Genomic DNA, 12,500 nt, shown 5'->3' with positions numbered 1-12,500 from the left:
TAATTTAGGACTGGAGTGCATGGATGCATGGTGCAAGTTCAAGTTCAAGTTCAACTTCAAGTTTATTAACTTCTTATTTTACTATTACTATGGTAAAGGCTACACTATCCCACAAATAGCATATGCTAATCTAAGCGGGGATGGCGCAGTGGTGACAGTACTCGCCTCCCACCAGTGTGGCCCGGGTTCGATTCCCAGACTCGGCGTCATGTGTGGGTTGAGTTCGTTCGTTCTCTACTATGCACCGAGAGGTTTTTCTCTTGATATTGCGGTTTTCCCCGGCTTTCCTCAAAAACCAACATTTGACTTGATTTGCGTTGATTGTTGATTTCAGTTTACAGTGTCCCCAATTTGTGCTCCAGCCCTAGGAAGACTAGACACTTAAATAAAGTTCCTTTCCTTTTCTTCCCTTTACTCAAATATAGTATCAATCGAATTGAGTTTGCATGCAGAGACCAATGCGACTAAAATTCACGTTTATGTACCTTAAACTAACCAAAAGGGGTTGAAAAAAAAACTTTCCTCTTAGGCGCTAACATTATTGCTTTTCCTGACCTGATACAATTATGTCTTAGGCACTAAATACTTCAAAATTTTGGAAATTTAATCGTAAGTAGACACTCCATGAAGCGTACACTGGGTTGCCTGTGGTACGTGTCACCCAAAAACCAGAAGGCACTGAATTGGGGGGTATTGAACTGCAACTAGACACTCCATGAACTGTAACTAGACATTCCATGAAGCGTACACTGGGTTGCCTGTGGTACGTGTCACCCAAAAACAGAAGGCTCTGAATTGGGGGGTATTGAACTGCAGCGTTCCAGTTAATTTTTTTCAAGTGGGGGTCATTAAGACCATTTGAGGGTTCATCTAGTGGTCGTGCCAGCAGAGGCCCTTTGGCTCACACGTTTAATGATTTTGTAATGCCCTGTCCAATTTTGAGGTCTTTTAGTTTTTTTAAGCTTTGGTTATAAATTAAAACTAAAGATAACAAAACACACTCTCAAGTTAAATTCACTCGTTTCTCCTTTAAATAAATAGTCTGCAAAAAAACTAATTGCAAATTACTCTGACGGACGTTTTCCTGCATGTCATGCATGTCTTGCAGTTGCACTAGGCAAACATTTACTGCACACACTAAGGAAGTACTGACGATGTTGTTTCCGCTTCACAATTCCTCTTCTTTTCTGTCTAATCTGATGCCAGGTCAAAACAGTTTTTGGCTTTACGTTTGCATCAAAAAGTACCGTAAAAGCCGGGAGTTAACAGTAAAAGACAAGCCAAAACACAGATGAAGAAAAAAATACCAGTCTTTATATACAACTTTGAATCGAATTGTCATCGAAATATTAATGACAATCGATCGTACATACTCGACAATTTCTACAGTCTCTGACTTTTATTAATCAAAGGAAAGGTCATGATGTTCTGTCAAAAGGAAGAAATTGATCACGTGCTAGGCAACCATAAAGGTGCACATGATCACTTTGTGTCAACTGAATGAACAACGGGAAAGATTGTTTTAAAATCATTCGTCGTTTTCATAGCAAAACAACGTACTTTTTAGCCAAGAAACTTCCGTCTTTGGTTTTTTTTATTTTGCTGTAATATTTAACTGAATATTTACACTTCATCTGTCGGGTCAGGAAGCTTTTTTTGTCGAGTTCTTGAGAAACGTATCTATTTTGACTTCAGGGTGAACTATTTAAACAATCATGAGGTTGAGCGGCCTTGTAATTGAAAATCTACATATCAATGAGGAACAAAAACAAACTTGCGAATTATCGCAAATCACAACGCTGACAAGCACAAAAGCATACGAAATGGTTCATAAACATGCAGTTTTTTACTATCTAAATTTTTTGGGGTTAGAGTAAAGCGATATATTGTTGAAATATCCTTCGTGATAAAGGAGTTATGTCAAGCAAATGATGTAATTTCACGACACTCAAAAAGCGCAAAAAGCATGAGTTAAATGTAAACGATCTTCGCACTAGTAGGTCGTAAATTGGATTAACCAGGAAGTTAAAGAAATATTGTTGGCTTCCGAAATAAACTTTATTTTACACTAGAATGACAAAACAGATACTTTCCTGAGGTTGAAACTTGGCTACCTATTAGAGGCTGTCTCCGTAACAGCGGTCCGGTCGATCTGGTTTGAAAAATAGATTTCGCTCATTTCTTGTGTGCTGTAAGACCTTCATGTGCTTAAACTAAAACCACAATCCGCTTGATCGGATCTTTTAAATTATTGGAGTTTTGAGGGATTTTTGGTTCACCCGCTCGAACGTTCCTGCCACCCTATATCGAGGCTTTAATTTGACCCAACATTGAAGATCAATTTATCACGAACTAACGAAGCCTGTACAAAACAAAAACGATGGCCAGTTACTTCATGTCTTTTGAATACACAAAGGTGACTTTCATTAACATTGAGATTGAATGAAGCTACTAGCTACCCTTGTCATAGATCCTCATCAGACACGCGAACACCGATCAACTTCAAACTCTATTTATGAAGAAGTCAGACGGCCTTTTTCAATCAAACCAACGCAGCTGGAAAGTAAGTATCATACATAATGTCATTTCAGAGAGAAACCTTGCGGCCCGTCCTTGATGGAATACTTATAGCTTTCTAAACTTGCCTAATTTCGGCGATCTCCAAGTTTTGGCTGCACATTAAAAGACACGTTAACAGGGAGCGTTGCACCAACCTCGCACGCAGATAGACCAAAAAAACCCCTAAATAAACGAAAAAGACATTTAAATGCATTACAGGTCAATTGAAGGGGCAATAAACCCTCTTTTAACGGCTTCAGCTTGGCTTACGTGCAACAGATAAATGCTTCAGTGTTCGAATTTCGCTCCATGATTTTACAAAAAAAGGACGATCTCTGCTGCCCAAGCACTGGATCCCTGAAGATGCAAATCAGGTTTAGGTATCTAAGTTGCTTTTTGTCTGCTATTATCATTCTTAGATCGACGTTTTTTCTCCGAACTAAACGGTGAACATCACTGAAGATTGCAGCCATATTTACCGTTTGGGACAACCGCTGACCAAACTCAATAATAGCACTTGTGACGTACTGAGGAAAGGAGGGTGTCAGTGAGGATTTTGAATTTTATTGCAATAAGAGTTGTCAAATTTAGAATTCCCCTACGCTAAACGCGCACACAATTGCAAAACATCTGGTAAGTGACAAACCCAGGAGCCCATGACTCAGCTAATGGGAAATGTAATGCCACGCATTTAGAGGTTATTATGGTTCATGATTTTAGCTTTACCTTAAAAGCAACCTCGGATTTCTAGAGTATTTTAAAATCTATTTTTCTTCTCAGTAATACGTTCGGGAGCCGGATTTAATTTTTACTGATGTCATTTTAGTCTAGAAAGTAGGACTGTTTAGAATGCATTTATTGTTTTTTTCAGCAACCAATAAAGGACCTCTTGGTCTAAATGCATACCAAATAATACGGATTTATTACGTACCTTTTCTGTATTTTACTGACAGTCTACATTTGCTTTAGTTTATTGGTTGTTACTGAGGGAATTATCATGGATAGGCTTTTACCAAAAAAATAATAACTGTAAGAGCATTCGAAGAACCCGTTTCACTGTTTCACTGTGTTGTACATTGACTACACTTTCTTTGCCATAGGTTTCAATTTTAGGAAAGTAACAGAATTTATGAATCTTCATACCTAGAACGGTTTTGGAACGATTCTGTTGCCACATGATCGATGTCGAAGATACGTCAATTTGAGTCTGAGGCACCATGTTGGAAGTTAGGGAGTCGCCAAATATGTACCAATAACGTCAGCAAAGAAACGACATTTTATTTAAAAATTCGTAAACGAAGACAAAAAAGCTGAGATAAGTTGAAACATGAAAGAAACGAGGAAAAAACTACCAAAATAGAAAAAAATAAAAAGTGGTTCCCGTGAAAATGTCAACCATATATAAACAATATTTGACACATCAAAATCCTATGGAAATTTTAGGAAATGTCACAAAATTTGCTGATCGTTTGCTCAACCGCTTCAGAGTTATGAATGCTAGAAGTCAGCATCCTTCCCACCCCCCCTAAGAACCATTCGGTAGGGGAATTTTGGGGCTTGCCAAAGCCTCCGAGAGATTGGCCCACGCCTATACGGTAAAAGCAGTGCTACACAACTCCTGGTACAGCATATAAAAAATAAACCTTTACTTTTGTTATCACGGAATCGTCAACTTAATTTTAGCGAATACCACAATCGTCTTTTGTGCCAGAGGGAACGGGCCAGGCCCATAGGTAGGATATTGTTGAGTGGGTGCGTGCTAGCGCTGATGACGGGAAAGTTTAGTGGGTCGTAAGTCGAGGTGCTCCTACGAGATGTTTTGCAATTGTGTGCAGGTTTAGCGTGGAGGAATTCTAAATTTGACAACTTTTATTGCAATGAAACCGACACACTCCTCCCCATCCAGCTGTCAACTTTACCTCACAAGTGCTATAATTGAATTTGGTCAGCGGTTGTCCAAAAAAGTAAATATGGCTGCAATCTTCAGTGATGTTCACCGTTTTGCCGAGGAAAGACTTCGATGCAAGAATGATAATGGCAGAGAAAAGGCAACTTAGATACCTAAACTTGATTTGCACCTTCAGGGATCCAGTGCTTGGGGAGCAGAGATCGTCCATTTTTTCGTAAAATCATGGAGCGAAATTCGAACACTGAAGCATTTATCTGTTGCAGGTACGCCAAAGCTGAAGCCGTTAAAAGAGGGTTTATTGCCCCTTCAATTGACCTGTAATGCATTTAAATGTCTTTTTCGTTTATTTAGAGTTATTTTAGGTCTATCTGCGTGCGAGGTTGGTGCAACGCTCCCTGTTAACATGTCTTTTAATGTACAGCCAAAACTTGGAGATCGCCGAAATTAGGCAAGTTCAGAAAGCTATAAATATTCCATCAAGAACGGGCCGAAAGGTTTCTCTCCGTAATGACATTATGTATGATACTTACTTTCCAGCTGCGTTGGTTTGATTGAAAAAGACCGTCTCACTTTTTCATAAATAGAGTTTGAAGTTGATCGGTGTTCGCGTGTGTAATCAGGATCTATGATAGGGGTGGCTTTAAAGTCTCTCTGCTAGCTTCATTCAATCTCAATGTTAATGAAAGTCACCTTTGTGTATTCAAAAGACATGAAGTAACTGGCCATCGTTTTTGTTTTGTACAGGCTTCGTTGGTTCGTGATAAATTGATCTTCAATGTTGGGTCAAATTGAAGCCTCGATATAGGGCGGCAGAAGCGTTCGAGCGGGTGAACCAAACATCCCTCCAAACTCCAATAATTTAAAAGATCCGATCTAGTGGATTGTGGTTTTAGTTTAAGCACATGAAGGTCTTGCAACACACAAGAAATAAGCGAAATCTATTTTTCAAACCAGATCGACTGGACCGCTTTTACAGAGACAGCCTCTTAATCATTTGTCAGAGAGATAAAAATCCTGTCTCCTTGCGTATCACATTTCAACGCACGCATGCAAATTTGTTAAGCTCGAATATTACGCAACATGGTGAATTCATAAAGGCCACCTTTTCCAGCAAAAAATTTATTGAAACAAAAAACATATTTTCTTTTAGAGGCAAAAAATCCTTGCTATTTCATTCCGTGCGTGAAGACAAGAAACCCAATCGTATCAAATTACCATACGCAACCAGGAGCCCATCAGTAGGAGCCTCCATGTCCCACTTTGTTTGTATGAAGTAGTGTTTTTTCCTGACCTATCTATTTTTAGAACCACTTTCGCGCCATTCATTGTCATGGTGAATGTCAATAACAATTCGGTAGCCAATCAGCGCTAAGGTCTCTCTAATGCTGCAAACTCAGCAGAAAAACATGGCGGACCGAAGTGGTCAAGAAAGCGAATCTCAACTATCAAATAGCTTTGACTGTTCAGTTTCAGTATCTATAGGATGAGAAACTAGTTTAAGTTTTAAGAGCAAGGAAGATAGTGGTAGCTCTGTTACAGAAAGGGAAGAAAGTGACGAGCCGGTTGCAAGTACTTCAGGCAAGCGAAAATCGCAACCATCGGCATCACAGAATCATGCGGACCACTTAAGGAATACATTTAATTAGCGCGGCAAATTCAAGAACGTTATTTCTAAAAATAGACGGGTCACGAAAAACGTTACCTCACCTAGGGCTCCTACTGATGGGCTCCTGACGCAACAAAATAAATTTCAGGATCAAACCCTTTCCTGAAGAACCTTCTCCTTGAATAATAAAGCACAAAATAGACGAAAAGCTTTCTTTCAAATAATTCTTTGCTGTCACATTTCCAATTATGTTTTTACCTGAAGACTGTGCAGAGTTAAGTACAAATAAATGCAAATAGGCAGGCAACAGAGATTACAGATCCACTTAAGGTGTTCGATTCCTTCTCTGTCTTTGTTGAACTCATAAGTTACCAGAGAATTTTCCATTTGGTTTCAGTGTTGTACATAACATCACGCTTGGTAAAATATTAGACATTCAGCTCACTTTGATTACGGCTCGACGACAGAGCAACCACTATCTTCCTCACCCTCATAGCTTGAACTAGTTTCTGATCCTGTAGATTCTGAAACTCAAAAGTCAGAGCTATTCGATAATTGAGATTCCCTTTCTTCACCACTTCGGTCCGCCATGTTTTTGTGCTGAGTTTGCAGCTTTAGCGCTCATTAGACCTCAGCGCTGGTTGGCTACTGAATTGTTATTGACGTTTACCACGACAACGAATGGCGCGAAAGTGGTTCTAAAAATAGATAGGCCAGAAAAAACGCTACTTCATAGAAACAAAGTGGAAGATGGAGGCTCCTACTGATGGGCTCCTGTCCAGATATTTATTTTTAACCGCCTGGCTCGTTTATCCAATTGACGTTCCATTCTTGAGCTCCATAAAGGTATATTTTGTTTAAAGACCCACCAAAACGCCATTTGCGTTTCAATGACTTCGACGCCATTGCAGGTTACTTAAATATTCTCCTGTGTCCACCAGCCAAAATCTACGCATTTCCACTACCCCCTCAGACCTAAGAAAATACACACAGAAGACTCTATGCACAAAGACACCACTTAGCAGGGGAGTGGCAGGGAAGTCTTTTACTGACACGGAAAAAAAAAAGGAAAAAAAAACCAAAACAAAACAAAGAAATTCCACCCATTTCCGACTGGGATTGCCATACTGACAACCCAGTAAAAAGCACATACACATCACTTTTGCTTGACAGATTTGCAGGATCTCCAAAGAGTATCTCAGGTGCCGTCCACTTTACTGGTATACAGCCCTAGGGAGAAAACAGCATTCCATTTTCATGTTAAAAACAGAACGTCAAAGAGGTATACAGGGAACAATGTGAAAGGGAAGCCATCAATAATGTAACCCACCTTTTTGGCATTGCCATGTCCATATTTAAAGTTCTGGTAAGATAACCCAAAATCAGTGATCTTGCACACACGGTTTTTATCAAGAAGTACATTTCGTGCTGCAAGATCACGGTGAATAATCTACAAAAAGCAAATAATCAACGTTAGTCTTATTCGCGTACAGGATATTTTCTGTAATCCCACCTGAAGTGAAGAGGTGCGATTTGCATTTCCTTGGCAACAAGAGGACTGCAAACGGGTCCAAAGTTACAGCTTACTCAAAATGACTCAGAGGAAGTTGATGAATTTCAACGTTTGGAAGCATTAATGGGTATTAACTAAAATGATTAGAAAACAACGGGATCTGATCGAGCCATGGCCAATGTTCCCCGATTTTAAAAATATGACTGTTGTATTATCATGACGACCACGGCGGCAGCAGGCTATACTATGTAATATCAAGGCATGGATTGGTGCATGGTCCTCCAGCGTTATTTCAATATAGAAAACCTAGTATTTAAAGGGCCCGCTAGTAAGTGTTACCTACAGCAATCCATTTCTTTTCGATTTACGAATATCATAACAAAATGATCACACATCTTCGCCTACATAATGTCAAACACTATAGGCAGTAAGCATGTTGCATGATGCATTTCGTAAATACAATCTTAATCTGTGAAAGATTAGAATAAGCAACAATAATACCATATCTTACTACATGCTTGTTTTGTGTCACATACCCCTCTAGATGCTAGGAAAACCATTCCAGTAGCAATCTGATTTGAAAATGACATTAGGTCATACGTCCCCAGTTGCGCTACTTGTAGTTTGCCGCGATAATATTTGTCGAAAATTCCACGGCTTTTTCTCAGGTACCCCAGCAGATCTCCACGGGGTAAGTACTCCATGATCAAAATTGGGTGTACTGTGAAGGTTACATAGAGTTTGGACAACGTTTATAATGCTGCATTCTAACTGTTGACTTCTTGGAAAGGTGGATATGGGCTCTACCATTATTGCTTTTAGGCGCTTTTAAGAAGTAAACAAGTAAAGCCGTATTTGCGTGGCGTCGCACTGTGTTGGAAGATCACAGTTTGCCCAACCCCCTTTGTCAGCATCGCGGCTCACCTTGAATGAGTATAGAGGGTGAGAATGAAGAAAATGGCGAATATCTACACATTCCCCAAGTTAAAGGTCATGTTACCCAAAAATGATTACAACATTAATCAACGTTACTCATAATTTCCACATATTTGATTTCTCGGTATGATGGAAAGAACTGTGAGAAGAACTTCCTATAATGATTTTAAAAAAATACTAAGGGCCAGATTTTTAATATGACAAAACTTACAAAGCGAAATATAGTGAGTAAGAGATGATTAAAAATTAATAATATATTTTTAAAGATGTAAAATATAAAATTCTCATGCAAAATGTACACTTCCTTTTAATTATTTATCTCTCCCTGGTGGTCTTTGCAGCCTGAGGCAGTTTCTTCCATATAATAACAATAATAATAATAATAATAATAATAATAATAATAATAATAATAATAATAATAATAAATTCTTTATTTTTCAAATTATCAGTAAAAATACACACACTGAAAAAACCAAATAAAGAACTCTAAAACAAGTATTACGCTTATAGAGATACAAATACTAATACTAATTCTAATAACAGCAATAATAGTTATTTAAAAAAAAAATTACATGTGTATTAATATAAAAAAAAAATTAAACAACTCTTAGTATTATAGATTTGACAAAATAAAGGAAAGATATTATAGAATGTTAAGACGCTCTTTGCCATAAACTCAGTGTCAGAGGATAACGCTATTTACAGAAGAACAAAAACTATCTACATGCGACCGAGACTTCTAGTTCTAGATCAGTCTCCTGTATATTTGGGGTAATAATAATAATAATAATAACAATAACAATAACAATAACAATAACAATAACAATAATAATAATAATAATAATACGCATAAAAAACAAAGCCTCCAATACTTTCTTGTATAAAGAGGTTCTAACTGGGTTCTCTTTAGAAGTGTGAAATCAGGCACAGGACCGTTTTATATAGCCAACCATTTGCATTTTTATTAAATTTATCAGCTTCAAGGGTTTGCATCTCAGATTGCAAAACAAAGGTAATATCTTTTGTTATTTGATGTCATTGCTGTGATGATTTATTCTTTTAAAAAAATTGTTCTGTTTTTCTGTTTCTTGACCTTATGCTATGCAGTTGTTGGAAGTGAACAAGACGTTAAGAGGGATCAAATTGTTTTTGGGAAATGTCGTGAAAACGGCCATTATTTCTCTACTCGTGTAACTCGGCAAAATGGGCTAGAATTACCCGAATAATTTGCTTCAATAGACAAATTTAGCCCTACATGTCATCGGTCGATAAGGTTTTCACTAGCGGTCTTTTACTATAGGTGCAAATTTTTCACAGCTGTTTCTATTTAGCAGTTAGAATAAGATCCTTACTTTGGGTGGTGACACAGCCCATGAATTGAACAATATTCGGCTGAGGGCTGTCTCCAATTACTTTGCCCAACCCAATTTCTCTCATCAAAGCAGTTTTTCCTTCCTGTCCAGATGTGGCTACAATAAATGACACCAGGGTGCAATAAGATTGGTCACATGACTAGTTGGGGTGTTTCATGGATTTCTACCTCCTTGGTCATGAACTATTATGAACACGGTTGTTTTTCTCAGGCATGTTTTTGTCTCATTTTCTTTACGTCATGAGGCATTGTGAAAAACGGATTGACAGATTTGCCGGATACAAGGCTGGTATCAACGGAAGGCGATGGTGCGTTTCTTACCCTCCCTCCATTTGATAGCGCTCCATTTTACAGGTAATTAGAGCTCGCCAACCATATGGGGGTATTTAAGTATCTTATATCGTATTTGATATATTTCGCTAAGGATTGGCGATTTTAAACTGCAATTTAGCAGTGGAAAATAGCCTCTATAAATGATTTTTACAATGAACTTTATCGCTTAATGTGCAACGGGGGTAAAAATCTGGTGTATTTGAGGCGAGACGTCGCCATGGAAGCTTAAAATAAAAGTTAAAGAACAAAATATCTTTACACACTTGTATTGAATACGAATCAAAAAGGAAAAAAGGATTAGGAAATCCATTAGGAGAAGGCGATCTATTTTGGTAGTCTCCGCATTCGTCTCGAGGTTAAGATAAAGGTGGGTAGCTTAAGAAAGTGTTGATTGCGAATTGATGATTTTTGCTGCACTCTTTCATAAAAGATAGTTATGATAATTTTTTCTTTCCCTTTCGACGTAGTTTATCGTGCATGTTGAACGAGGTTTTGTAAGCGTCTACGTGACAGGTACTTCATTAAAGCACTTAATATCGCAGTGGAAACTATCACGGCAATGAACATGTACAAGTACAAGGAAAGGTTACGTTTATACAAATGTTGGTCGTGTAGAACTTATATTTTTAAACAGAGTTAACTGAATGGAGTGTAATGTAACGTGAAGTGCTAGATTTCTATCCCATATGAACCATGTGAGCGTTAGCCCTACTGATGGAACTGGGCCCACACAAGGACAGAGAAAAACTCTGACCAGGGTGGGAATTGAACCGACGACCTTCGGGTTAGATCTCCGCCGCTCTACCGACTGAGCTACAAGGTCAGACGGGAGCAGGCCGTGGGAACTGAAGATGTCAAAGCCACGTAACCTTTCCTCATCAATTAACAAAGCCGAATCGTACTTACGAGAAAAGCACTTTGCTGCAACAAAACGTATGCCTCGTTTCCCATTTCCACGACTCAAAGTTGCTCGCCAAACTGTTCCAAATGCTCCGGAACCAATGACCTCCTCAAGAGAAATTTGGCCAAGTGGTATTTCCCATTTGTCCACTTCAACATTCAACAACTCCATTTCCAGTTCTTCCTCGGCACCACCTGATCTTTAATCCAGAAATGTTGAGTGTTAGTTCTCTCATTTTCAAATGGTGGGTTGGTTGCCGCTCGCCAAAGCCGTTTTTCCTTTTTGTCACAGGATGTTTCCAAAAGCGTAATTGGTTTGCTTATTTGATGCTGGAACACTCCGACAAATGATGCAAATATTGTAGTTCGAATGGCAGAAACCACTAAGTGGTAAGCAAGAGAAATGTCTAGCCCTTGCGATACGTTTAATTTCAGTTAATTTTTAGATGTTACGAAAACGGGAGTCTGTTCCCCAAGACGTTTGCAAAGTCAAAAGAATTCGAAATGACGTTCAGAGTTGCAGAAGCAAGGAGGTTGGTATATGATGCCCCAAAAGCCAGAGTGGGAAACCAAAAGCCATAATTAATATCCTCAGCTGCCATTTTACAACGCCAGATAAGTTCATATTATGTATACTTAACAATCGCACACTTCTTGGGAAACAGACTTTTGATCTTAAAATAAATTTTGAGAAATTCACGTATCCTGGCCAACTCCCCTACACCTTCTCTCTCCTTCATTTTGTCTTGCTGCAAGGGAGGATGAGGGGACGAAACACCTCCACTATATATGGGCCTCTTCCAATGATTTTCTTTTCAATCTCAATTTAGCCTGCGGTCACGATGCGCGGCTATTTGGAAGGATACACCCGATTGGTTGTCATTGGCTGTGCGACCATGGACACGAGACCAACAACATTCAGAGCGTGGGGCGAAGCTAAAGATACATGGGGCATGGAGATGTGTTCTCTACGCTCATCCTCCCTTGCTTGTTGCTAGTTAGACTTGCCTCAAGTCGACCTCACGAGAATCCCAGGAGTAAATGTTGTGGGGAGCGAAGCGTGATTTTTCGTACGCGAAACGGATGAGCGAGCGACGAAGTCGCGAGAGGTCGACTTTTCTCACTCGCAAGGTTCATTTGCGTTTCGCGACAGAAAGGGGATGACGTCATTCGCAAGTCCTGCACTTGATGGCGCAATCCCACGAAAACAATCAAACATGTTTGTTTCTCCGAAATCGTCAGAGGAAATTTCTTGCCTTTGTGCTAAAGGTATCAGAGACAACGACAAAATAAAACGAAAGCTTATTTCAATCTCGAGTCGCCGCTTGGAAAGGAGATCTCCAGTGATAGTTCTTTGGACCAACACTTTGTG

The 12,500-nt window shown here is 39.0% G+C and overlaps 1 protein-coding gene across 2 annotated transcripts in view; it reads right to left on the bottom strand.

Moving 5' to 3' along the window:
* Positions 1 to 11,355, bottom strand: part of LOC138016972 (tyrosine kinase receptor Cad96Ca-like) — an 18,562-nt gene extending 7,207 nt beyond the window's left edge. The window contains exons 1-5 of one of the 2 annotated variants that reach the window (XM_068864161.1): positions 11,135 to 11,354; positions 9,876 to 9,992; positions 8,124 to 8,308; positions 7,405 to 7,524; positions 7,228 to 7,304 (exon numbers count right to left, since the gene is read on the bottom strand). In XM_068864161.1, coding sequence (XP_068720262.1) covers positions 7,228 to 7,304; positions 7,405 to 7,524; positions 8,124 to 8,308; positions 9,876 to 9,992; positions 11,135 to 11,300 — 665 coding nt within the window. In that variant the 5' untranslated portion in view covers positions 11,301 to 11,354. Of the gene's footprint in view, positions 1 to 7,227; positions 7,305 to 7,404; positions 7,525 to 8,123; positions 8,309 to 9,875; positions 9,993 to 11,134 lie in introns of both variants that reach the window. The other variant, XM_068864162.1, reaches the window with a different exon arrangement.
* Positions 11,356 to 12,500: the final 1,145 nt, after the last annotated feature.

The sequence above is a fragment of the Montipora capricornis genome, chromosome 9 (genome assembly GCF_036669925.1).
Source record: "Montipora capricornis isolate CH-2021 chromosome 9, ASM3666992v2, whole genome shotgun sequence".
Taxonomy (NCBI): domain Eukaryota; kingdom Metazoa; phylum Cnidaria; class Anthozoa; order Scleractinia; family Acroporidae; genus Montipora; species Montipora capricornis.
Note: the sequence above shows the minus strand (reverse complement) of the source record. Positions and strands in the feature narration are given on the sequence as shown.